Source organism: Sciurus carolinensis, chromosome 1, assembly GCF_902686445.1.
Source record: "Sciurus carolinensis chromosome 1, mSciCar1.2, whole genome shotgun sequence".
Classification (NCBI taxonomy): Eukaryota; Metazoa; Chordata; class Mammalia; order Rodentia; family Sciuridae; genus Sciurus; species Sciurus carolinensis.
Window position 1 is genome coordinate 152,027,198 of NC_062213.1, and position 25,393 is coordinate 152,052,590.

At 35.9% G+C, this 25,393-nt stretch overlaps 1 protein-coding gene across 2 annotated transcripts in view; it reads right to left on the reverse strand.

Moving 5' to 3' along the window:
- The window catches only part of Lrrc7 (leucine rich repeat containing 7), a 518,752-nt gene that overhangs the window by 302,144 nt on the left and 191,215 nt on the right, over window positions 1–25,393 (reverse strand). For both annotated transcript variants that reach the window (XM_047519214.1, XM_047519218.1), the window contains one exon: window positions 22,173–22,375. In XM_047519214.1, coding sequence (XP_047375170.1) covers window positions 22,173–22,375 — 203 coding nt within the window. The remainder of the gene's footprint in view (window positions 1–22,172; window positions 22,376–25,393) is intronic.

A 25,393-nucleotide genomic window follows, 5' to 3' on the forward strand; every position in this document is an offset into this window, starting at 1 on the left:
ACACACACATGTGCACATACACAAACACACAAACATATACATTTGCATGTAATTTAGGGAACTTGCAAATAACCTCAATGAAACACAGACTTGGGCAATCTGTGGACTAGGTTAACAATTCTTGTGATCACGGACTTCTAGAAAAGCAAATGTAATTAGGTCCATCCCCTGCTCATAAGTTTTCAACAGCTCTCCTCTCTTTAGAAAAAAATTCCAAATTCCTCAGTTTGGCCTTCGAGGCCGTTCACCTCTCCAGTTTCTCATTCTCTTTCCCCTTGCTCCTGTCCCTTTCTCAAACGCCTCCCTCCGCCATCCTGTAAGACCACATCTGTAAGGTTTCCATACCTGCTCTGCTGTGCCTTTGCCAGTTTTAGGTCTCCAGCTAAGGCTCTTTCCCTCCTCTCCCTATTCCACATCCTCTCTACCCTTTCTCCAAACTTAGAGCTTCCTGTCTTTCCAGTCACAAATTAAGACCAGTTTCCATGCTCTGTGTTCTTTTGTAATATTCATTACTTGTTCTCATTGAAGCATGGATATCCAATGACAGTGTGTAACACAACAGTAGGCACCTTGTGCCTTCTTAGTAGATAGATGTTCTTCCATGGATGTTGTTGTGTAGGGTCATGACTTAATACCAAGGTAGCAACCATTTCTTGAGTGTTTATTACATAGGGCAGGCCACTAAACTACATGTAAAATATTCCATCTCTAATTCTTACAACATTTCAAAGAAAGCATTATTATTCCTGTTTTGAAGATGAGAAAACTCAGCTTTACAAGGTCATAGAGCCAGCAAGGTCCAGAGCCAACATTCAAAGTCAGATCTGTCTGGGTACAAAACCCACTTCCTTATTTTCACATTTCTGCAGTATCAGATTTGTGTTTGGTAAAGAAAGAGACAACTGTCAATAGTTGGGAGGAGATAGTGACCAAGACAGGGGGAAGCAGGGAGCCATCATAGCATCTTATGGGGATTAGGAAAAAAGATTCCAAGTCAGTAACTACTGACAGCAAGGACTTAAAAACAGAGTAAATGTGAGTATGTGTTAGAGCACTTGGCTAAACCTACAAGGCTATATAAATATGAACTACTATAATTTGGTTTAGCATTTTATTATTATCTTTACACTCAGGTTTGGAAAATTAAAAACACTATAAATGTCATGAATGTGAGTAGCTATGTGTGGGAAAGAATAAACTGTTTATTTTTCTATTGAAAGTAAAAACAAACTATTTGTGAATTTTTATCATTGTCGTCATCATCATCATCATCATTATCATTATCATTTTATGGTGCTGGAAATCATATCCAGGGCCTCAAGCATGCTAGGCAAGCTCCCTACCCCTCAGCTACATCCTCAGCCCTGTCAGAATTTTCAAAAGATAAAATCATTTCCTGAAATGTTTCACACAAAATCATAAATATTCAACAAGAGAGTTTTTGATGCCATATGTTGGCTCATGTGGATTTTATCAGGGAAAAGGACTAATTGTCTAATGAGTTGGCATCACTGAATGACTGGTTTCTCAAATTCTTTCTTTGAATCTCTTTTAAAATGTTCAGGCTATTGCATTTCCAAGTTCATTGAAAGCTATCTCAAAGAAAGAGTTTTGTGCACATTACAATAAAATGTTTTAAAATTCTTTAGTTGACAAATGTTAATAGCTCTCTTTAGGAAAGAGCCAACTCTTAGAAATAATAAAGTAAAAAATGGTTTCATACATGTGCTTGTTGAAATTGTAAGCTTATAATTTCTTTGTTTTTTCCTTCTTCCCTTCCTTCTTCCCTCCTTCCCTCTCATCCAATTTCCTTCCTCCCTCTCTCCTTTCTTTCCTTTGTTACTTTCTTCTTTCCTTCCCATTTCCCTTTCTCTTAAACTGCTTCTGCTCAGCACTTCTTGAAGATATCCACAGGGGTAGGCACCATGACAGGACTTAAAGATGAATTTTTAAAAATCCCCTTCCTTAAGTGTATAGTCAACTTAGTGGTTATAAATGCAGGAAAAAAATAAAACAGTTTAGTAGATTGTAAATACATACCATAACATAGAAAGGGATTTGAAAAGTACAATTTATACCAAAAGGAACATCCCTAGGCTGTGACCTTAATCTGGAAAATTTCTATGTGTGGATTCGTGTGCCTTTCTAAACTATTCTACATCACTCTTTCACATTAACATCCACCCCATAAATGCTCAAATGCAGGGAAGAAACTTGTTCAGATACTTGTTTCTGAGAAACAACTGGCATCTGTGAACAAAATAGGCAGGTGGGAGATTAGGGGAGAAAAGGAGATGAAAATAATAAAAGTGTTAGGTAAGACACTAACAGTACGACTAAACAGGGAGACACAGTTAGGGCAAATCATTAAGTGTGGGTGCCACTAGTATATGGGCAGTCAGAGAAGTTAGGATTTTGTGGTCAAACAAGACCTTAGGGTTTCTAGAAAAGGTGGTGGTGTAAGGCTGGTGTGGTAGGTATAGGGCTGGACAAGTGCTGGTATCATCAAATACGGTTCAGATACAGGAAAAGGAAACAATTATAGTTCTTCTTAGTGCATTTTAGCAATACTGAATGTGATAGAGAGAACTCTTATTTCTTGCAGAAAGATGGCAAGTATGATAAATACACAGGCATTTCATTATAGAACACAATACAAATCCCTGTTGTTTTAAAAATACAGATCTTTTCAGCAACAGTTTGTACAAAGATGTAGTTGAATCATTTTTCCCTTTTGGAACAACAAGGTTTTTTTTTTTTTAACATTTCTCATTGTCTTAGAAAGAAAGGACTGTATCTGATTTATTGGAATAACAAATATTGGTTTGAAAATGTAACATATAATACATTGCCATTCCTTTACTATTCAGAAATAATTTGGATTTAAAAATTTAAAATAAAAATACTCTTCATCTTCTCTATTCTTGATTTTTGATAGTAGCAAGCTAATAATTATATTCAGAAAGAAATAGCAAAAAGGAAAAGCTAAATGAAAATGCACACCTTTAATTGTTCTTGATTTTGATTCACCTTCATTGTTTCTAGGCAGTTGGGGTAGATTTCTGATATATCTATTACATTTAAGAGACATGTGTGCATGTGATGCACAGGTATGACTTAGGGATTTTCTTTTGTTACTTTTTACTAACTACTAATTGGTTAAATTACTGGTTATTTGCTATTGGCTTTATCTATAAGAAGTAATCAGTGTGCTTGGTGTGTGAACAACTGAGCTGAATGACATTTACTCTAGACTTTCATATTAGTGTGAGCTGACTTTACTTTTTTATCTTTCTGTGCCCTAATCAGTTGTGGGTAAGTAAAGGTACAACTTTGCTGACCTGCCCTGCCCATGTTCATGAAGCAGGGAGAAGATGTTAGTGATGTTACTAGTCTCTTCTCCATCGGTGGAAATATTGGATAGATTGTAAGTTTTTGGATCACATAAATATGAATTTGAATTTTGACTCCATCCTTAACTAGCTATGTTACTGAGAAAATTCCATTTTTTTCCCCCTAAGGGTCAGTTTCTCACTTAAAAACCCAATTAGTTTGTGTTCTAATTTTCTCTTTGGCAATGTTCTTCTGCTCAACAGACTTCTCTAATGGGTCAGGTGTGCATCATCAGTGAGTTCATATACTCTTGTGTATATATGTCTATAATCCACTTTGACAAAATCATATGCTAATATTTAAGCAACAAATATATAGTGATAACATAACTTTGGACCAAAGTCTGTGTTAGTTCCTGCTGAAACAAAAATTAAACAGACACGCCCCCAATTTCTATTAGAGGAGGCAGACACATAGCATAGATGTTTTTCTTCTTCATTTTATTTCCCTGGTATAGAATAAGCACCCAATAAATATGTATTGAGTTAAAAATTGCCATAGGTTTGGCAAGTACAATGGCAGAATTGTACACACAGTCATATGGCACAGAAGAGAGTTAAATAACTGTGCCTATGAGTGAAGTATGAAGGCTAAGGGAGGAAGTGACAGTTGAAATGAATTACAGAATGGCATACAGCAGAGGAAACAGCAGGAGCCCAGAAGCAAGAAGGAGGTCTATGTTTCAGCAACATTTCAGACTTAGACAGTTGCCTGGCCATATTTACACTGGCAATGTATCATTGCTGGTTGTGTGAAGAATAAAATGAGGAGAAAGTCTGCTTTAAAAACTGTTAATGAGACTGTTCCATTGATCTTTTAAGAGATAATGAGGAACTGATAAAATCTCAAGTCAGAGTGGAGAGGAGACACTAAGAACTTGATGTGGAACAAGTAGGAAGAGTAAATAATGAGGGTCCTGGTCATGGAACTGAATAGGTAGTAACCAACTGAGTCCAGGAAAATAGGATTGGAGACAGGAATCAAAGGGGACATTAGACTTGTTAACTGAAAGTTCAAGTACATTCAGAAAGCATGGAAAAGTTTGAAGACTGAGAGAGAGAGTGCAGCTGGCACATGAGATTTGAATCTTCAGTGTACTGCTGAGAGCATGAGAATGGGTGAATTGGTTGACCCAGAGAAAACTGGAAGATCAAGAGCTTTCCACTCTCTTCCCATGAAGCTGATATTGTGAACATCACAGGTGAAACTTCAATGCTAGGACTCATGGATTATCCAGTTCTTGTCTTACTTGACCTCCTATTCCATTTGACAATACCACCACTCCGTCCGAAGAACTCCCCTCTCTCCATTTCTGTGAATAGTTTTTCTAAACAGAGTTCTAACTTCTGTCTATCATGGTCCTCCAGGCCTGGACCCTGTTGGCCTTGGCCCTACCCCATATCTCTGTAGGCATTGCTTCACTGGCAATGACAGAAGCAGCTATTATGAATGTTGATGAGTATAATTGGAACAACAAAAAAGAACCTTTATTCCTGAAACACACTGAAACACAGAAAAGACTCCACTGGGAGACATGGGAAAGAAATTCAACACAATTAACCTGTATCACCATCTCAAAAAAGGGGAGAAGAAAAACTTTAGTTCATCTATTTAAAATTTGAAGAAAACAGAAAACTTCATGCCCTGAGCAATAAACGTCATACATACACCCCCAAATGAAAACTCAACTACAGGGCTGGGGAGATAGCTCAGCTGGTAGAGTGCTTGCCTTGCAAACACAAGGCCCTGAGTTTGATCCCCAGTACCACAAAAAAAAAAAAAAAAAAAAAAAAAAAACTCAACTACAAAGCCACTTTGTTACCAGAAATGCAAAAAGCAGTAAAATAGTTCTAAGGAAAAAACATTGGATGTTTCCTCTAATATCTGTCAAATCAAGACTTAACTTGGTGCTGTTTTGAGTTCATTATGGAAACAAGAAATTGCCTCTTTGCATAGAAAGGATAAATATCCCTAGGAATTTATCAAAATTTAATTTCCACATAAATTTTGGAAGAATAAGTACATGCAAAGGACTTCCTCTCATTCTATAGCACTAATTTAGAAATAAAGATAACTGCTTTTCTGAAATGTGGCACTCTTGCTTCTCAATTTATAGAAAAAAGGTCAACTTTTCTGTGTTCTTTATGGTGTTGCAGCTCATGAAAATCACTGCCATTTGTTGAAGGTTTACATTTTGCCCCATCCTCACAAACATCATGTTATTTAATTTAGAACAGTAAGAACTGCCACAAGGTCAGTAGATGACAAAAAGTAGAGGCAGGTGAAACAACCCTACAAGGCAGAAGCTGGCTTCTGCATTATACTCAGGGCAGAGCCTGATTCTGGAACCTTCTCCAAACTGGGATTTAAGTTCAAGACTGCCTGACTGCAAGGCCTCAGTGCTTTCCAGACACCAAACATTTAGCTTCCAGCAGCTCTGTCTTGGCAATTAAAGGCATTTTTTTTTTGTGTGTGTGGAAATTTGGAGTTGACCTTTGAAATTAAATAATCCTAGCTAGTAAGCGAGAAGAGTCAGTTTATATATCCGTATCTTTTGCCTCTCTTCTTTCCATAATTTCTCAGCACCTGAGGAACTATTTATGACTTCTGAAGTCTAGTCCAAGGTCTCTTAAATTTTCTACCACAGCACCTCTAACAATAGAATAGTTTGAACATTTTTTTCAATCTTCGTAATTCAGATAAACTTTGCATTTGATCCCATAACATATTCATGTTTCTCTCTTAGAAATCTTTTAGTAAATGACCATTTAAAAAACCTGTCGCACACATTTCTCATGGTAGATCTGACCCATGGCCTCATACAGCTCTACTAAATTTTGGAAGCTAATGTTCATGTGGTGATTTTTACCCAGGACTAGTGGCCATTTCTATCCAAGGTCAGCCTCATAAGCACTCTGAAGTGCTCTGCTTCAGAATAAAGCAGAGAATGGCCTGACTCTCTGATCAAGAATGGGACCTACTTAAGGCAGCAATTTGGAGCCACTTCTAGAATGAAATCAGCCTGTAGAGAATTGATGCAGAATAATTTCTCTAGAGTCTAACAAACTGTGAAGTCACATACTAAGAACTGAGTCCTCAAATGAACATTAGAACATGTAATAATCAGATAAATAGTGTGAGAAACAGTAAAAATAATAGGTAGCAGAAATTGACACACCTTGATGAAGCTACATTTTTACTTTTTATGTCATTTATTTTGCTTACATGATGTTTTATATTTTACTTTAGCTTTGGACATTTACTTTTCTTAGTGTCTCATGGGTAATTTTTCAAGGAAGTACATAATACAGTCAGATTTGGTCAGATCTACAAAATAGGTTACCTTAGGTGTTTTGCTCTTCTTGTCCAATTCTTTTTTTAAAATTTTCATTTTTAGATTAATTTTACTTATTTTTATAAAAGCATTATCTCAGTATTTTGTCTTCACATTTGTCTCATATAATCCCTCTCTGCATGGATACTTTCTTTCAACTATTTTAGTTATTACTTCTTATATTTTCTTCTTTATACCTAAAGAATGTATGTGAATTTGTAGTTGCTTTTATCAATTGTAGATATTGTCTATTTATTTCATATTTTGACAGTTGAAAAGTTGGATCACCATCTAACCATCACCGCTCTTTTTCTTCATCTTCCCCATATACTTAGAAATATTTGGTTAAACTGGCAGTCAATGCTGACATTAATAATGTGTATGTTTTTCACTTATGAAAGTTTTTTTTCCTGAAGTTCCTCCATTTTTTTTTTTTTTTTTTGGTGGTGCTGGGGTTGAATCCAGGGTCTCATGCATGCTAGGCAAGTCTTCTGCCATTGAGCTATTTTCCCAGCCCTGAAGTTACTTCATTTTTAATGTAGTTTTTAATATATTTATCTTTAATTTTTCTTAAGTGCTTAAACAGCTCTTTCAAATGCCTGTCAATTCTATTTCCATATCTAAATCACATCAAATAAATTACTAAGTATACATTTTATTCTACAGAAACTTACTCCTGTGTCCTGTGTAGCTAGCTCCTGTCTGGAGAGATTGCTCCCTCAATGTGACACACACTTGGTATGTCTTCCTCCTTTTGACTTTGACATCCTCTTGAAGAAACCTGGGAGTTATCTGGGCCCTATTTTGTTCCTTAGCCTGACATCAAGACATCCAAGAGAAAACAAAATTCAATAAATTTTGTCTCCCAAACACCTCTCCAATCTATGTCCTTGTTCCATCTTCAAGGTCATTATTCTGGGCCAGGTTGTCATTAGCTCTCATAGATTCCCTCAAGCCCAGTGTACCTGGTCTCCCTGCCTTTGGGTTTACCTGTTCACAATCTACTCTTAGTGCAGCCAGAACTATCTTTCTAAAATACATATCTAATCTTACTGCTACCTAGATAAACCTTTAAATGGACTTCCAAAGATTTGGGGATAAAATTCAAACTCTCTATTTTAGCAAAGAAAGCCTTATAACTTCTCCAGCCTCATCCCTCCAATTCTCTTGCTTTCATCATATATTTAAGTAACAATGAAGTTCTTTCAGTTTCTTAAACATGCTTCACTCATACCCTAGAAATTCTGCTCTTTCCTCTTGTGGTGAACTCTTACTCATCCTTAAGTCTTCATTGCAATGACATTCCTCAAGAAGGATGCTCTTCTGAGTGTTTCCAAAACACCATTGTTCCTCCATCCATCATAACAGACAACATACTTGATTGCAACCATCTGTTCAATGTCTGTCCTTCATGCTAAGGAGTACATAAGTCTGTTCAATCACTGTTTTCCCCATTGGCTAGAAAACTACCCTGCGCATAGAAGATGCTCAATCTTTTTTTTCAATTAACACTTTTCCATATTTGGTTGCAAATTCAATTTTCTACAGGATCTAAACAGATAATTCCAACGTGGGGGCTGGCCTAGGTGAGATAAGTGGCAAACTGGAGATGTTTCATCTAAAAGTCCAGCAATTGCTGTAACAGCTAAGGTTGTTAACAATTGGGAGTATGCATCTCACTAGATCTTTAAGTTTTTTTTAAAAGAAAAATCATGAATCTGGATGTTTCTGTGAAATCTAATACTTTATAAATTGGTTACTAACTCATTTAAAAAGATATTGTTAGGCCAAGCTGTTAGGTGGCTATTCAGCCATGAAAGAGTGAGCAAGAGAAAAGACAATGAAGGGCGATGAAGACCACAGGGAGCCTTATCTGACAGCACTGGATGACATGGGCCTGGTATGTCAAAATCTCCACCAGCCTTAATTAAGAAAGCCTACTGTTTCAGGACCTTGTTGTCATTATTTCTTGTAACCAAGTCTCCACAACCCTCCATTTACACTGAAAACTATGTTACAACCCCCATCACTCTTGTGGCCAAAACATCAAAACCCTCAAAAAGGAAACTTGGCAGGGGCTATTCAAAGGATAAGAAATTCAGGGGACAAGAAGTTGAGGCAAAAACAGAGGGGACTCAATTTCTTTAAACTCTCCAACTCTGTGAGCACAACATCGTCCTTTCTTTGAGGCGGCTCATGCAGTTCCTACAGCGTCTGTCAATGTTTTCTCTCACGTTGGAGAAATAAAAAAAGAAGGTGAGAGGAAATAGAAGAGGAACTAGGGAAGGAGAATGGAACAGGAGAGGTGAGCGAGGTGGGAGGACAAATAATGGTAGAAGGGAGGATGGATACAATGAAAGTATGGTGTATGCACTATGGAATAGAATTAATGATTGAATAATCATAACAAAAATCAGAAACAAAAAAGGTCAAGAATTACACCTGGGTGGGACTCTCTGGAAACTTCTCTGGGACTCCCAATAAAACTGGAGGGCAGGAGGGGCATGCTGTACTTCTCCTCTAGGAGAGGACCTACTCTCTCCCTTGAGAGTGTCCCGCTTTCCCCTTTCCTATCCCTTTTTACAAACTCATGCCTGTTACCCTGAGCTCCATGTCTGAAACCTTTCTGACCTGATCACAAGAACTGGAGTGAAGAGCAAGGTTTCTGCACTGCCTGTTTAATGGAAGGTCCTTGCTCTGATCTCTGAATGCATCAGATTTGTATTGCTGGTTTTGACATGGTGAGGTTTAGACCTAGATCTCTCATTATCTTTTGTAATCTTTATGAAAATATTGGACTAACATCTCATATTTTGCATCTAAAATAGAATTTGTTATATTTCTTTATACAACATCCCCTTCCAACATTTAATAGAATAATTTCCCCAGGGATGAACATCTTATTCTTGATTCTGTTTTCATGTTCTTCCATAAGTCTAGTCAAAAGCTAAATTCCAGAAGATCTACCCTCGGACTGGTAAAGTGAATTTCGAGTAAAGCAAACTTATATTCATATTGGAAGAATGGTGCATTTTCTAATTGTATAACCTTTGATGATTCTTTAACTTGTTGGGCGTCAATGTGCTCAAATTTAAAATGAGGATAACAAAGTCAAGTGGCAGGGTTGTTCACAGAACTAAAGAGCTATTGAATTGCCTAACACAGTACACGATCTTTACAGGATTATTGCATCTCTGGCCTTTCCTTCTTTACTAAGCCCTATCACCTTCTTTGCAGCTTCTACTGTCTTAGCAGTAGAAAACTGTCCAGTCTGCTAAGACAGTAGACACTGTCCAGGTATGTAAGCCAAGATGACTTTAAGAGATTTGCCACTGTATCTATTCCTCTACTACCCAACACTTCAAGGAAAACCTACAAAATATTGCTCACATATACATCTAAGACCCTCAATGCCTTTTATAAATGATCTTCCACCATAACCCTAAATTTCATGTACCCCACTCTCTCATCGTCTCAGATCACTAGAAGACTGCTACTTCCCGTCCTTTTTGCTCACTGATTTTAGTATTTCTTTCACACACTGAGACCTTTATCATTTCCCTCAAGTCCTACCAACCATTGCTATCTGTACCCATATTTTCTGTTTTCTCTCTCATTACAATGGATGGATTGCATCTATCTATGTCAGAGGAAATCCCTTTACGTATTTGGTAAGTTTTATGTCCTTTTGTATTCAGAACATTGCTCCTGTAATTATTCCATCAATTCCTCTCATTTAGTTTCTCCCTCTGTCTTCTGGTTTATTCTTATGGATCTACAAATGTGCTTCAATGTCACTGATCTTAAAGCAATGACAATAAAGAGCATCTTGACCTCAAATTCTTCTTCAGCTTGCCTCATTTCTCTGCTTCCCTCACAGCAAAACTTGTTAATAGAGGTGTCCATACTCTCCTTTGTCCCTTCAATCCACCTCAGTGGTATTTTCACATCACTATTCCTATCAAGATCACCATTCACTCACTCACTTCTATACTAGTAAATGTAATAGTTCCTCCTCTGTTGTCTTAGTAGCTTGGTTCAACTCCTTCCTCAAATATTTTCTGTTTCTTCTTGGCTTTTTTTTTGGCGGGGGCGCGGGCATTGGGGATTGAACTCAGGGGCACTCAGTCACTGAGCCACATCCCCAGTCCTATTTTGTATTTTATGTAGAGACAGGGTCTCACTGAGTTGCTTAGTGCCTTGCTTTTACTGAGGCTGGCTTTCAACATGAGATCCTTCTGTCTCAGCCTTCCAAGCTGCTGGGATTACAAGTATGTGACACTGTACCCAGACTTCTTGGCTTCCTTGACAACACACACTTTTCTCCTTCTCAACTACCCTTTCTCCTTGTTTTCCTCCTTTATCAATAGAAATTCTTTCAAAATTGCTTTTCAGGTCCTAATCTTCCATTTCCCAAATCCATTCCATTAGCAAAGTCTGAAGCACTTTTCTTTTTCTTCACTACTTTCTGTTTGGCCAAAACCCTGAACAAGGCTCTCAGCTGAATATCTCTTATGCCTCTGATCTCGTTGCCTCTGCTCCTCACTAGTTATAATGCATTTTTATCACAGTCAGACAGTATATTTAAAAACATAATTTCATATTATTGTTTTACTTAAACCCTTCAATGCCACTTAGAAGAACATCTTAAGGCCTTCTGTAGCTCAGCTGAATGTACATGGTGGCCTGCCAGCTTTCCCATGACCTCTCCAGCTGTCTAATACCACCCACCCCTTGCTCAGGACAGGATTGCCTCCTTTCAGTTCTTTATGTGAGCCACACTCATTCCTCTTTAGACTGTCCCCTCTGCCTAGAATGTTCTTTCTTAGTTCTTGCATGAGTGACCTTGTCTTGTCATTCGGAACACAACATAAAGTCTTTCCTTAGAGACACATTTATTGTCCTTTCAGCCTAAAGTTGCCTCCCAGCAATTTCTCTGCTTTATTTTCATCAAGTAGCATTTGCTATTACCTAACACTTTCTTTTGAAATTTTCTATTTGCATTCTTCTTTTGCAGCAAAGTAGATTCTGTGAGAATAGGGACTTGCTGGTCTTGCTTAATAATGTGTTTTCTGGCACATAGAGCATTGTGTACACATAACCAGAACACAAGAAATGTTTGCTGAATGAATGAACAACTCATCCAATATATTGTATCTAAGACTTTCCTACCATTCAAATAAGATGGTAATAAAAATCAGCAAGTAGGTTGTTTTATCAGATTTCAGTGAGATTTGCTCTGGGTAAGGGTTAGAAATACATGAAGGCATGAGCGTGTCTCCAGCTGAAAGATCATAAAACAATTCACAAAAATGACTGGGATTGGACAGTGGTCCCAGTTACTCATTGACACAATAATTTATAGTTGCTGAAACTGTAAGTTTTTAAAATAGTAAAAGTTTTTGAGCAAAAATAGGAATTTGAGTAAAAAAAAAAAAAACTCCAACACTTTCCACATAAAACAGTTTTGCTAATCTACCTTTCATCTCATTCTTCCATAGAAACCTAGAGTCTTCCTACAATATATATTTATTGAAAAAAATTACTGTTAACTTAAAAGTCAAGATAATTAACATAAAAGGACATTTTTGGAGAATGATGCTCCAGGCAAGGAATTAAACAGTCAATTTTTGATTATTAATATATCCCTTACACATATACCTGAGAAAAGTTTTACTCTGGATGTGGTTGTACGTAATCAGAAGAATTTGGCATTGGTAGACAGAATAATGTATCCTAGATATTTATGAGGGAGTGAAAGGATTAAAAAAAGGTAATTTTTCACTTTTATTTAAACCCAGGATCTAAGGAGAACCCTCCAGAGATCATATGTGGAGCCAAATGCCAAAGTTGTGGACCATTCTGTGTTAATGGAAGCCAAACACTTAAAGGAATAATTGTCAACATGAAATCATACAATGAGGCCACTTTATTGATCAAGTAGCAGTTTTTATGTTCTATATTTGTAAATTTAGGTCATATTTAATAGAGCAATCCATTTTGTATTTCTCAATCATGACAATTGTTCAATCAGCAACTGTAGTGATTGGAGCAGTTTTTTCCCTTCAAAAATATGCCCTTTGAGTGGTAGGAAAAAACAAAATAATCAATGATCATTCAAGTTTTGATAAACTAAAACCAGAACTATGAATTAACATCTTGCAATTAGTCACCCCAAAACTGTCTTCTGTGGATCTTATGATCTCTCACAAAATAAGTCAGTGTCTTTAATTTCAAATAAGCTTATTTAAAGCTATAACAAAAAGATGGACCTAGACAAATAAATCTTAAGCAGCAAATATCACTGAATGAAAAGAAGAATCATAAAATGGAAGATATATGATATATAGAATATTGGTGTACCCCTCTTTTTTTGTTTCTTTTAGCTTCTCTAACAACTATTCCCCTAATCCCATCAGACACTTGATCTTCCTCTTAGGGTATCCCTCACTGAGTATTATTTGGGACTGAGTATTATTTCAATGGAATCTGAATCTGAACAAATGTCCCAGGTAAGAGGGGAGGTTATGGAGGTTGCCATTCTCACAACAACCACAGTGTAGGGATCAGATTGCCACTGTGCTGCAAATTCTGAGTAGCAATCTACGACTCTTGGTTCATGTTCTTTTTCTGTGTAAAATTCTTCAGGTTCTTCTTAAATTTTTTGAACACTGTATATATTTCCAATAAGTATTCATCTTTATCTAAAGTGGCCAGTTGTGGTTTTTGGCCTATAGAAAATAAACCTGACTGACACAACTGTAATATATATTAAATCCATAGCCATTTGATGACCATTAACAATTTTTGTTATTATTATGTTGTATTCATCATTGTCATCAAGGAGCAAATCAACTTCGTTAAATAAATCTCCTCTCTGATTAAAAATATAGGCATCTCTCTAAACTCAAGATTTACAGATCACTTGGTTGTTTTTAAAGTGCTTCCATATATATTATATCTTTTAGTTCTTACAATAATCCAAGGAGAGGCAGGAACAAATTTGTCAGCATCTACTGCTGGTGACGGAGCTAAGGCTTTAGGGAGCAGACCTGTCTGGAACCACATGACTAATTAGTGGCAGAAGTTGTGTTAAACTAAGGTCCTTTCTTACAGAATTTTTTTTACATTCTACTACAGTACTTCTGTAACCAGTAATTATTGTCACTGTTGTCAAAGCACTTACTTCTATTGTTTATCTTTTTTTTTTTCTTAACTTGGATTTAAAAAGATGCTAAATCTAAGGAATCGTAGAGCATTCAATTTGGAAAGAATTTTAGGGGACTATTTTCCCCCTTCACTCCCAAACATTTTGTGACACTCTTCCTTTGACTGCTTCCAGAGTCAGAGAGCATGTTTCTTTACTTGAGAAAAATATCATGTGGCAGTTCTAATTTATATGAATAAGATACAGGGAGTCTGAGAGAAGAAAAAATGAGAAGAGTGCATGACAGTAAGTCCTGGACTATATGGAGGAGCTACAAAAACTATTCTCTCTCTTCCCCTCACTCAGGATAGGCAGCAGAATGTTTTAGAAAAACTGTTTTTAATGAAAATTCTCTTTTCTGTGTTTTGTGTGAATGTAGATGCAGTTCAGCTTTCCCTTTCCTTTCTCACTTCTGGTCCCTGTCAAAGATCTTACTCTTGGTAAAAAAACAGCATATGAGAGGAAACTACTTAGGCTGATGTTTTATAGTAATAGTAAAGTGTTTTGGCAGTGTCTTAATACAGGTTAGCAATCCAATTATACCAGGTATATCCTAGGGACACTCAAGTCTGAAATTTTATTGGAAGTGCATACATGGTGGTGGTGGTGGTGGTTGGTGGTGGGTATTGTTATTTTGTGTAAAATTAAAAGGGAAAGATTCTCAGGTGGTGTCTGAGCAGAGACGTGAACAAACTAGGTCTGGGATGAGCAATCCTGGCAGTGGGAAGACCACTGCAGTCTCTGAGAAGAAACCTTGGTTGACTCAGCCTGAACAACTCCAACACAGCTGTTACAGCCACTTGCTGGTCATTATCTTGGAGCTGTATTTCACCTGCTGCCTGCTGGCATGATTCAGATGCACTCTTGTTCATTTATTTTCTGAAGAGTTGGTGAGTTCTGCCATTTCCTGGGTCAGTGACTGTAACCAGGCCATGACAAAATTTTCACCAGTTTAACACATCCCTTTATGATAAATTCCTAACTTTTGAGAGTTGGATGATCAGTGCTTCAGCTACACAGCTGCACATGAGTGGTCAACATGGAGCTACAAGCCTCATGCAACTCTTTGCCTGCAGCCCTCTCCTGGACCTGGCTTCCCAATGCCTCTTTTCTTCCAAAGTGATGCAACTGTAGATATGAAGGCTCATTTTTCCTTGCATCTCTCAGCTTACTGAAAATAGTCTATATTGAATGTGAGTTCAAAATTGAATATTAACGCAATATTGTTAATGGTTTTAAAATTTTACTTTCATTTTTCCTACATACCCTTATGGAACTGAATTTCAACAATTCCTTAATTAAAGCAAAATGCTGGTACATTGGATACCGAAGCTCAACTTTGTGTACTATTGCTATAAAGTCCTAAACTGCTTGACAGTATTAAGAAAAAAGCTGCACATGTGTGTTATGAAAAAAGTAAAATTCTATAATCTTCATGCATTTCAAAGAAGTGTATATTTTATTTTAAAAAGTGGGTTATGTCCATATGAATGATTGTTATTTGACAATAAAAATGAATAAAGTCCTGATACCATATAGAACTTTGAAGACACATTCAGTGAAGAAGTCGCTCACAAAAAAGCCCCAGGCTTTATGGTTCTGTTTATATGAAATGCCTAGAAATATGCAAATCCACAGGGAAAGAAGTTGGCAAAGGCTAAGAGAAGCAGGAGCATGAAGTGACTGCTAAGAAGTAATTGGGGTTTTTGAGGGGATGATTCAAATGTTCCAGAATTAGACAGTGTGATGGTTGTGTAGTTCTATGAATATAATAAAACCATCGAATTTTTTAAAGATGTATTTGATGGTATGTAAATTATACCTCATTAAAACTCTTATTTAAAAAGACAGTAGGTTTACTGCTTCTTTTCTTGTGAAAGGATACAATTTATTTTGTGCTTAGCAGTGTTTCCCACATTGGACAATTGAAGCATTGTTTTTACAATAAAATAATGAAAATCACATATGAGAGCTTAAAAATATTTGCTTAGTAAAGGAAGACAAGTGTCACTTTTCACATTTTTCTGGATTTTGAAATTCAGACACCTGGGATTAACTGATTTGGGTCATGCTGGGCAAAGAGCTTTACAGACACCATCAATGTGCCTCCAGAAAATTAGCAGGTTTTAAGGATACATAACTTAATATTCAAACTAATATTTATTTGTTTCTCCTGCTAATTATTTTAAAATCCCTGTGTGATTTCCCTATATCTCACTAGTTTGTGTGTACTCTGAGGGCTTTATAGCACTCTGACAGAAGTGGAACCTCACCCCCCTAATACAGGAAACAGTTGATTTGGGGCTTAAATGTGCAATGCTCAAGATCTTAGATCTCAAATGTCTGGGAAGGTTGGAAATATCTAGAATTAACTTTGAAAGTATGAAATGGTAAGTTGCTATCTCCTTTTCTTATGTTCATTGAGCAAACAGGTTTTTATAAGCTATAGAAACATAGATCCAAATCAATTGAGGTGTTGCATTCCTCTAACCTATGGAGTCTTTTGGCTTCATGAGCATAATAACATTTCCAAACTTTACATCTATGCACAGAGTTGCTATGACTGCAAGGGAAATACAAGTAACTTTTAGGCAAGTGCCAGTGATATGTTTGTACTATCACTTTGCTTTAAAGGTTTAATATTTGTTTCTCTGAAAATGTCATCTTCCTTTTTCTCGATCATTTTTTTGTCTTCAGGTTTTAACTGTCAAGTTTAGGAGAGTGAAACTTAAACATTAGTCTAACTCTGACCTTTCTTCTGAGTTACACTACATTTTGTTCATTGTTTTATTGTGTACTTCTCTTTGGATAAATGTTTTCATTCAATAAATCAGTATCTAAAACCAGGCATAACTAGAATATGTCTAGAAGAAAGAAATCAAGATGATTAAGAGTCTAGAAAGCATGGTTCTGAAAAATGTTCCAAGAAACTTAAAAATCTGTCTTGGAAACAAGAAACCCAGGAAAGTCATGGGTTCCTTTGATGCCCTTGAAGAAACAAAGCATTGCTTCTGGACACGTATTTCCCTGTCCAGGGAAGGCATGCCTTCACTAAACTTTGTATCCACTGAAGTTTACTAGCTAAGTGTTGGGTGGATAGATAAATGGATGGATAGAAGAAAACATCATAGATATAATGCAGAACTTTCTAAATATCAGCACCTCCCAATGATATAATTGTCTACCTCTTAAATTAATTATTTATTCCATTCAAATAAATATTTTTTAAGAGTTTGGATGACTTGCAAAACAAATGATTAGATATTTCTGCATTGGGTGGAAAGTTGAACTAGTTGTTAACTATGGAATCCTAAAATAGCAGTGGTCCCTCCCAATGCTCTAAGAACAAAGCAAAACTGTTCAGTTATCCATTGAAATTTCGATTTGTTGTTACTGTGGCATAATCTCTACTCTCCTGACTAATACAAAGATGTTTGGTGATAATTTTTGATGGGACTTTGATGTGCCAAGGGAAGTCATTTAAATTTTCCAGTCTCGATTTACCTATTAGTAATAATTGAGGACTAAATTAATCTCTGAGGTTGCATTTACTCAATAATGATACAATATTATGATTCTGTGAGTCAGGGAAATTCTCTTAGGAAGCAGTGGTGTTATCACAGATATGCTAGGATAGTTGTTTCTGGTTAATAAACAAGGACAAATCTATCACCTATTGTGGGCATAGGACTGTTTTCCTAAAAGGAGTCTTCGGAGTTTTTGAATAGAAATGAGATCACAACCATGTTTTGTTGATTAGAACTATCCTGAGATGTTACAAAATATTGCTTTTGCTTGATTCAGGGTAATTATCATGGAGATCTTATTTCTCTGTGATAGGAGGATAATAAATACCAGTTATTGAATCATTTTCTATTTCCTGATATTCCACATGTATTATCTCATCCCCAGAAAGATATCCAATCCTTCCTTCCCTCTCTCTTTCCTTCCTTTTTCCCCCCACTCTTCCTTTCTCACTTTCATATATGTACTTATCTACTATTCATCGATCTTTCTTTTATCTTTCTTTCCTTCTTTTTTTCTTTCTTTCATTGTTTTCTTTCTTTTTATCCCTTTCCCTCCCTTCCTTCTTGCTTCCTTACATCATTTCTTTCTTCCTTCCTTCTTTCATCTGTCATTCCACAGGAGATAATACTATTTTTACAGTTTTGCTAATGAAGAAATCGAGGTTTAGAGAAAATAAAACACCTTCTCAATCAAATGGCAATGCTAAGATCCAATCCCAGGTTTGTCTCAGTTCAAAACTCTAAATCTCTAAAATACTTCTGGGACCAACTGTAAACATTTAAATGGAGAAAACTTAGAAAATATGGTGCTTCAGATTTATGTCTGTTTTTTTTTAGATGTGGTGGAATTGACTTAATCTACTGAGTTCACTCCCTATGTCATATAATTTCAGCCATATATTTTTTCCCAAAATTATTTATATTCTCTTTTTAAAAGTTTTTCAGTTTCAAAAAGTTATTCCATAAGTTCTTCACTTTATTGCTCTTTTCATATTAGTCGCCCACACCATTTCATATGTAATACATGAGTTGCAGTTTATTATGCTGTCTATAATTTTAAGCTCCTGATTCAAAATAATAAGCAAAGCCATATTAAATTATTAGCTGTGCCGGTGTCTGCCTCTGCAGAAAAGGCGTGCAATTTTGCATTTTTACCTTTTGCTAGAGAAAATTAAACAACAGATAGAACTATTCCTAATCAAAATAATTCCTGTTCTTTCAAATCTATTTTTGCATCTTTTCTGACACACTCTTGACATATCTTTGCTAATGACATTAACCTTAACTTTTTGCTCTCTATCTGTTGTATAACAGCCTATATTAGAGATTCATGACTGGATAGAATATTTTCTCTATAAAACATCATAAAGCAAAGGATAAAAAATTTATAAAAGGCAACCTTTACATACTATAATATCACAACTTTATTACTCAACAAATATGAAATCACAATGGTAATAAGAGCAGAGGAATATAGAGAGTGCAATAAAAGAAGGTGGCAGACAAAAATACAAAGTTATTCTAAATTTGAGAACTTAAATCCTCAAAGAGCCTAATGCTTTGCCAAGAGTCTTTAGAGTTTTCTACATAGCCATTGAGTAAGAGCACCTTTTCCTCCTAAACCCATCCTTTCATGGCAGATTGTTGGTGGTGTGCACTGTGGCACTCTCCCAGGCAGTTCTCCTCCTTGTGTTGCTACAGTTAGTCACAATCCTCCATATTGGTGGCCATCCTTATCTAACCCAAAGTGGGTAATGCCACTTTTCTTGACATACTAGTGCATTCTTTTATCAGTTGGCAAAGGAACTGAATCAGCAGTAAACCTGTGACACAGTTAGGGTCAATGAAATCCATGACCTAGTTAGGTGAGGAATTCTGGGGGAGACACTTTCTTGTCCTCAGAGATTTTCAGAACCAGATATTTCCCTTTCTGGGTCCTGAGAGGGGGAACTCTAGAACTGGTGCAGTCATTCTGCCACCAAGAGAGAAGCCAGTCTCAGAAGAAAGGTGATCTCATATGAGGGAAACAGAAATGAATCAATTCTGGATCCTGTCCTGAGAGGGATCTTCTACTTAGGTGAGTTAACGAAGCTCATTTCTTTCAAAAGTCAGTATGGATTGGGTTTTCTATTACTTGGAACATTTAAGGAGACTTAACTGATACACCTATGTGTCTAATAATGCACAAAATATATCCATGTACAATTATAATCACATCTCACATGTCACTTAATTTGGATTATACCTCAATACATCAGATGCAGTCGAAGAAACTAACTTACAGGACTTTTCATGAAAGTAACAAAATTGAATTTAAGATCTAACAGAAATGTTGAGAGATTATGTGAGAAATCTTTTAAATATACAAAGAATACGAATTATAATGGATAAATAATAATTTCTCCTTAATTCTAATACTCTGGGAAAATATACTATTTTTTTGTAGCCATGTTATTTTTATTTATTGCTATTTTATTATTTTGACTAACCAAACAGACAAAATATCTTAAGATTTATCTTCTAAGCCTACTTAGCTCTTAGTGAGTTACATGATATGCAAGACTTTCTGATGGCATTATTTTATTAATGCATTAAATCAAACAATGCTCTGTGCTTTTGAAGACCTTTGATAGTATGGGTCCTCCCTCTTCTCCTTCCAAATGGTAAGCACTCACCCACATGCACCCACAGCTCCAGAATCTTCACGACTCTACTCACTTCCCCCAGGTACACCATCTTAATTTTTGTATCTTTGATATTTGGTCAAGTTCTTCCCTTACCTTTCCAAGAATGGACTCTTCCCTATACATAAGCTCTACCTCAGTATTCGGCTCTTTAGCTTTGATTATACATTACTGAGCACATGCCTTTAACGCTTCAGTTTTTCTCTGCAATTAGGTTGTTCAATCCTCAGGAGGGGGAATTGAAATTTATTTTTCTTGGAACCACTCCCAAAGACTCAAGTACTATGTTATGGAGTACATATTGAGCAAATAATTGCTTGATCAATTAACCATGTTTTACTATTTACCTTACAAAATCTGTTTCATGGATCTAGTCAAAGATTTTAAGATAAGACAAGATTGCCCTAGGGTTGCCAGATTTAGTAAATAAAAATACAGAATACTTCCTTAAGTCTGAATTTCATATAAATAAAATATTTTGGTATAAATTTATCCTATTCAATATATAATATATAAGTAAGCTACAAAATTACCTATTTTTAATCTAAAATTCAAGTTTAACTGGGTGTTCTCTGCTTTATCTGGCAATCCTGGATTAATCTGACCTAAAAAAATGTGCTCTTATTTTTTGGAACAAAATACTACACGTATTATTTGTTAAACTTTGTATGCTAATATAAGTCTTATAGTACATGAAGTTCTTTAGGTTGTTCCACCATTCAGTGAAAATACACTGACTGTGTGGTGTCCATCCTGCGAAGGCTGCCATGTGTGAGTGTCCACAGGGAGGCGAGGCTGAATGAGTGGCCATCCCCACCCTGAGGACCCCCTATTCTGCTGGAAGAGACAGTTCACTTCAGGTCAGACTCTACTTGATGTGCTATGCTGGGGTATTAATTTGTGTGGTCAATAACTCTTTTAGGCTTGACACACCCTCCTGAGAAAAGATCCAAGATAACACTATAAACTGAGGCTGTCAAAAATGAAATATATTATTTTTAAAGTAGACATTAAATAGTTCCTAATTTTGAAGCATTATGTAAATAGTATAATTCTAATTGAAAACAATAACATCATTTGTTTTGATCAGTACATTGAAATCTCAGATTTTGATAATAAAATTTAAGTTTTTCTTGTGAAAAAAATTTTCTGATCATTGAATATTTAGTGTGTGTGTGTTTTTTTTTTAAAGCAGTAGAAGTATAGCACAGCATTTTTTGTCCTCTCTGCTGCATAGGTCCTTCACAGATAAATGCCATGTTGGCTACTTAATCTAAGTGATTTATTTAGGTGAGTGTTAGGATCTGCAAATATCACCTCTCTGCTGCAGCTTTGGTTGCTTTTAGATAATTTCTTATTCTCTGTAATGGAGAGAAAGGAAGCCTGGTTTTCCTCATAGCACTGTGTCGTAATGGCAGTGTGTATGTATGCAAAGTTTGATAGCTGAAGTTTTTATCAACCATTTTTACCAGCTATATGTCACATAAATTCAGTGTTATTTTTAAAAATCAAATATTTAAAATCTAGGAACAAAAACACAGTTTTCATGACAGTATTGTGTGTGTGTGTGCATGAGAGAGAGAGAGAGAGAGAGAGAGAGAGAGAGAGAGAAAGCTTTCTCGGACATAAATATATAATTCAAGGTTTTAAAACAATGTCCCTTTAACGTACGACATATCAATTTTCAGTTCTAGAATAGAATACATATTTTTTCCTTTCTTTTCTAAACATAAGCTGTTTATCTCGACCCTTTGATTTGTATTTTTACAGAGAACACTTTAAAATAAGAAGGCATAACCTATAAAATGATGACTTTTGTGGAGTTCAGTTGGTTATTAATTCATCAACTGAAATTACACATGGAGTAGTATTAAAATGTAACAAGAATACGGGGGGAAATTAAATCAGTCCCCATGATTTGTTAATTACCCAGATAGAAAGCTATAGTTAACATTCTCATTATGCCAAGTCCTTCAAAATTATGAAACCCTCATTTACAGTCTATGTTTTAGGTTGTCAAAAATTACCTTGGGTAGCTCTTCAATTTGATTGGCATCTAGATAAAGCTCCTCTAATGTCCGCTCAAAGTTAAAGACCTCCTTTGGCACCTGCTGAAGGCTGCAGTGGGAGTAATCTAAAACTGAGATGATTTCTTCTTCACCTCGGAAACATCGGCACGGCACCAGACGGCCGATGATTTTCCGTTTGGTGGTCATCTCCAGGCACTGCACTGGAAAGAAACAGAAAAAATAAACAAATTGTTTAATCAACTGCCTTGTGAGAATTTTCTTGTAATACTTAGAGCTTCTTTAGAGCTAATTTTGTCATGTATTTTATAATTCTATAGCACTCTACAGTTTCTATAGACATGTACATGCAATACACTGCAAAAAAAGTGGAGGAAAGAAACCTCCAGAATATGTTGGAAAAGACCCTTCCCCAATGTGTGCAAAAACATTCAAGTTTAACCCAATGTCTTCTTTTTGATCCATAAATTTATTCCATTGGTGATGAGTTCAACAGTGTTTTTATGCAGTGTATACTCCACTGGACTACAGGTTAGAGCTGGGACTCATTTACTTGAGAATGTTAGTCTATCTTTAGGAATCCAGTGGTTCAGGTGGGAAAACAGCCTGCAAATGTGGTGACATCTTGGGCATCCCTGTGACATCTTGGGCATGTTCTTTTCTTATTCCTCTAGGTTACTATTGCCAAATGCCATGAAATTGGCACAGACTTGGGTCATGGATCCTTCAATATGTTATTTACTCTGTTGCTTTTCAAGTTTTTTTCTTTTAGACTGACACCTCTTGAGCACCAGGACTGTTTTGTTCATCTTTGTGTTTGTCTTAGTGCCTGACATATAGTAGACATTCACTAATGACTGTAGAATGAACAAATGAATGTGCTAGTGAATAAATGAATATGTCGGGGACTCTCTGGATCATAACAGCTACTGATAATTTGCTTGAGACTTCTCATTCTAATTTAAAGGTTGTGATCTCTGTGAGTGTGTCCCCAGGAATAATGGGTACAGAGCTACTAATTGTAGCTATTTCTCCATGTGTGCTATTTCTCCATGGATTAGGCAGCATCTTTAAGGAGATCTTGTCTTACTTATTTTTCAAGTCTGAGTACACAGCACTTGGTCAACTATAGAATCAGTATTGAAGGAACATAAATTTGAAATTTGCATTTAATTTGTAAATTTATTCTTAATTAGAAAATAAATTTATTGCTGAAATAGAAATGAGTAATATTTTATAAATATAAAATAAAAAGTGTGTAGCATTTTGCTTTCGAAATTGCTGAGGTAAAGTCAAATTTTGAGGCAATCTGGCAGAATATACTTAAAAGCTATAGGAAATTCAGTTCAAAGTCATCCTTAGTCCTCTTTTCTGACATTAATGAAAGGATAATTTGGGGACAGGTTTGTGAGTGAGTACTTACAGATGACTGCCTACACATGGTAATTTATGGAAAGTTTACTAAAAAACATTTAAAAGATGAACTTTCCTCTCCATTAATTTCCCTCAAACTCCTACACTTTTTTATACTTTTAATGTTTTATATTTTTATTGTTAATTTTATATGTATCTTACATTTCATATGTATCTTACATTTTTATTCTTTAAATTACTTTGTAACAGTTATAAATAATTTTGACATAATTATACAAGCATGGAATATAATTTGCTCCGTTTTAGTCCCCATTACTTCCTCTTCCCCTCCCTTCTTCCTTCCACCTCTTCCCTTTCCTCTACTCCACTGACCTTTCTTCTATTTATTTATAGTTTTTTTAAATTAGTTCATGATGGATACATATGAAGGTGAAATTCACTGTGGTATATTCATATATGTACATAGAAAACTTTGGTCAGATTTATTCCACCACTCCTTCCTTTTTATATTCATCCTCCTTCTCCCTCAATCCCCTTTCTCTACTCCACTGATCTCTCCTAAAGCATAAGAAATAAAACCAAGAATCAATAAGTGAGACAGTATCAAATTTAAAAGTTTCTGCACAGCAAAGAAAACTATTAAGAGCATGAAGAGAGAGCCTATAGACTGGGAGAAGTTCTTTGTCAAACACTCCTCAGATAGGGGATTAATATCCAGAATATATAATAAACTCAAAAAATATAGCACCCAAAACCAAATAACCCAATTAAAATATGTACAAAAAACTAAACAAAAAGTTTTCAAAAGAAGAAATACAAATGACCTATAAACATATGAAAAAATGTCCCGCATTCCTAGAAATCAGGGAAATCAAAATCAAAATTATATTCAGATTTTATCTTACACCAATGAAAATTGCAAATATCAAGAATACAAATAATAAATGTTGGCAAGGATGTGGGAGAAAAAGATACACTCATACACTGTTGGTGGCACTATGAAGTTGTACAATCACTCTGGAAAGCAATATGGAGATTTCTCAAAAAACTAGGAATGAAACCACCAGATGAGCCTGCCATTCCACTTCTTGGTATATATTCAAAAGATCCAAAATCAGCACACAACAGGGATAGAGTCACATGGATGTTTATAGTGGGGCAATTCACAGTAGCCAGGTTGTGGAACCAACCCAGGTACCCATCGACAGATGAAAGAATTAAGAAAATGTGATATATGCACACAATGGAGTTTTACTCAGTCATAGAGAAGCATGAAATTATGGTATTTTTTTTTGGTAAATGGATAGAACTTGAAAACATGGTAAATGAAATAAGCCAGACCCAGAAAGTCAAGGGTCAAATGTTTGTTCTCATACATCAAAGTTAGACCAAAACAAGGAAAAAGGGAAAAGAAAAAACGGGGCAGTTGGAGAGAACCCCATGAAAAATATACTTTCCATTTTTAAGAGTCTGAATCACAAGATTTTGTAATTATTTTACCTGACCTTGTTTGATGCCTTCTTGTCCCTACTCGGTGACTGAAACATATTTGACATCCTAATAGTGCCCTTAATAAATATGTGACATCTGTTGGACACCTAGTATATGTGTATTGAAGTTTTTATAGTGTAAAGGGAAGTGATGATAGTTTAGACTACTATTTTAGCTATGAGAATGAGGAGAAGAAATTATTGGGAAAGTAATTAGGAAGTCAAATCCAAAGACTTGTGGTGGAATAGAAGGGTGGTAGAAGGGGAGGCTGTGGAGCAAAGGGAGCTATTTTAGAGGATTCCCAAGTGTTTAATTTGATTGAGTGCTAGTCACACTCCCCCTCTTCAGCAGTGATG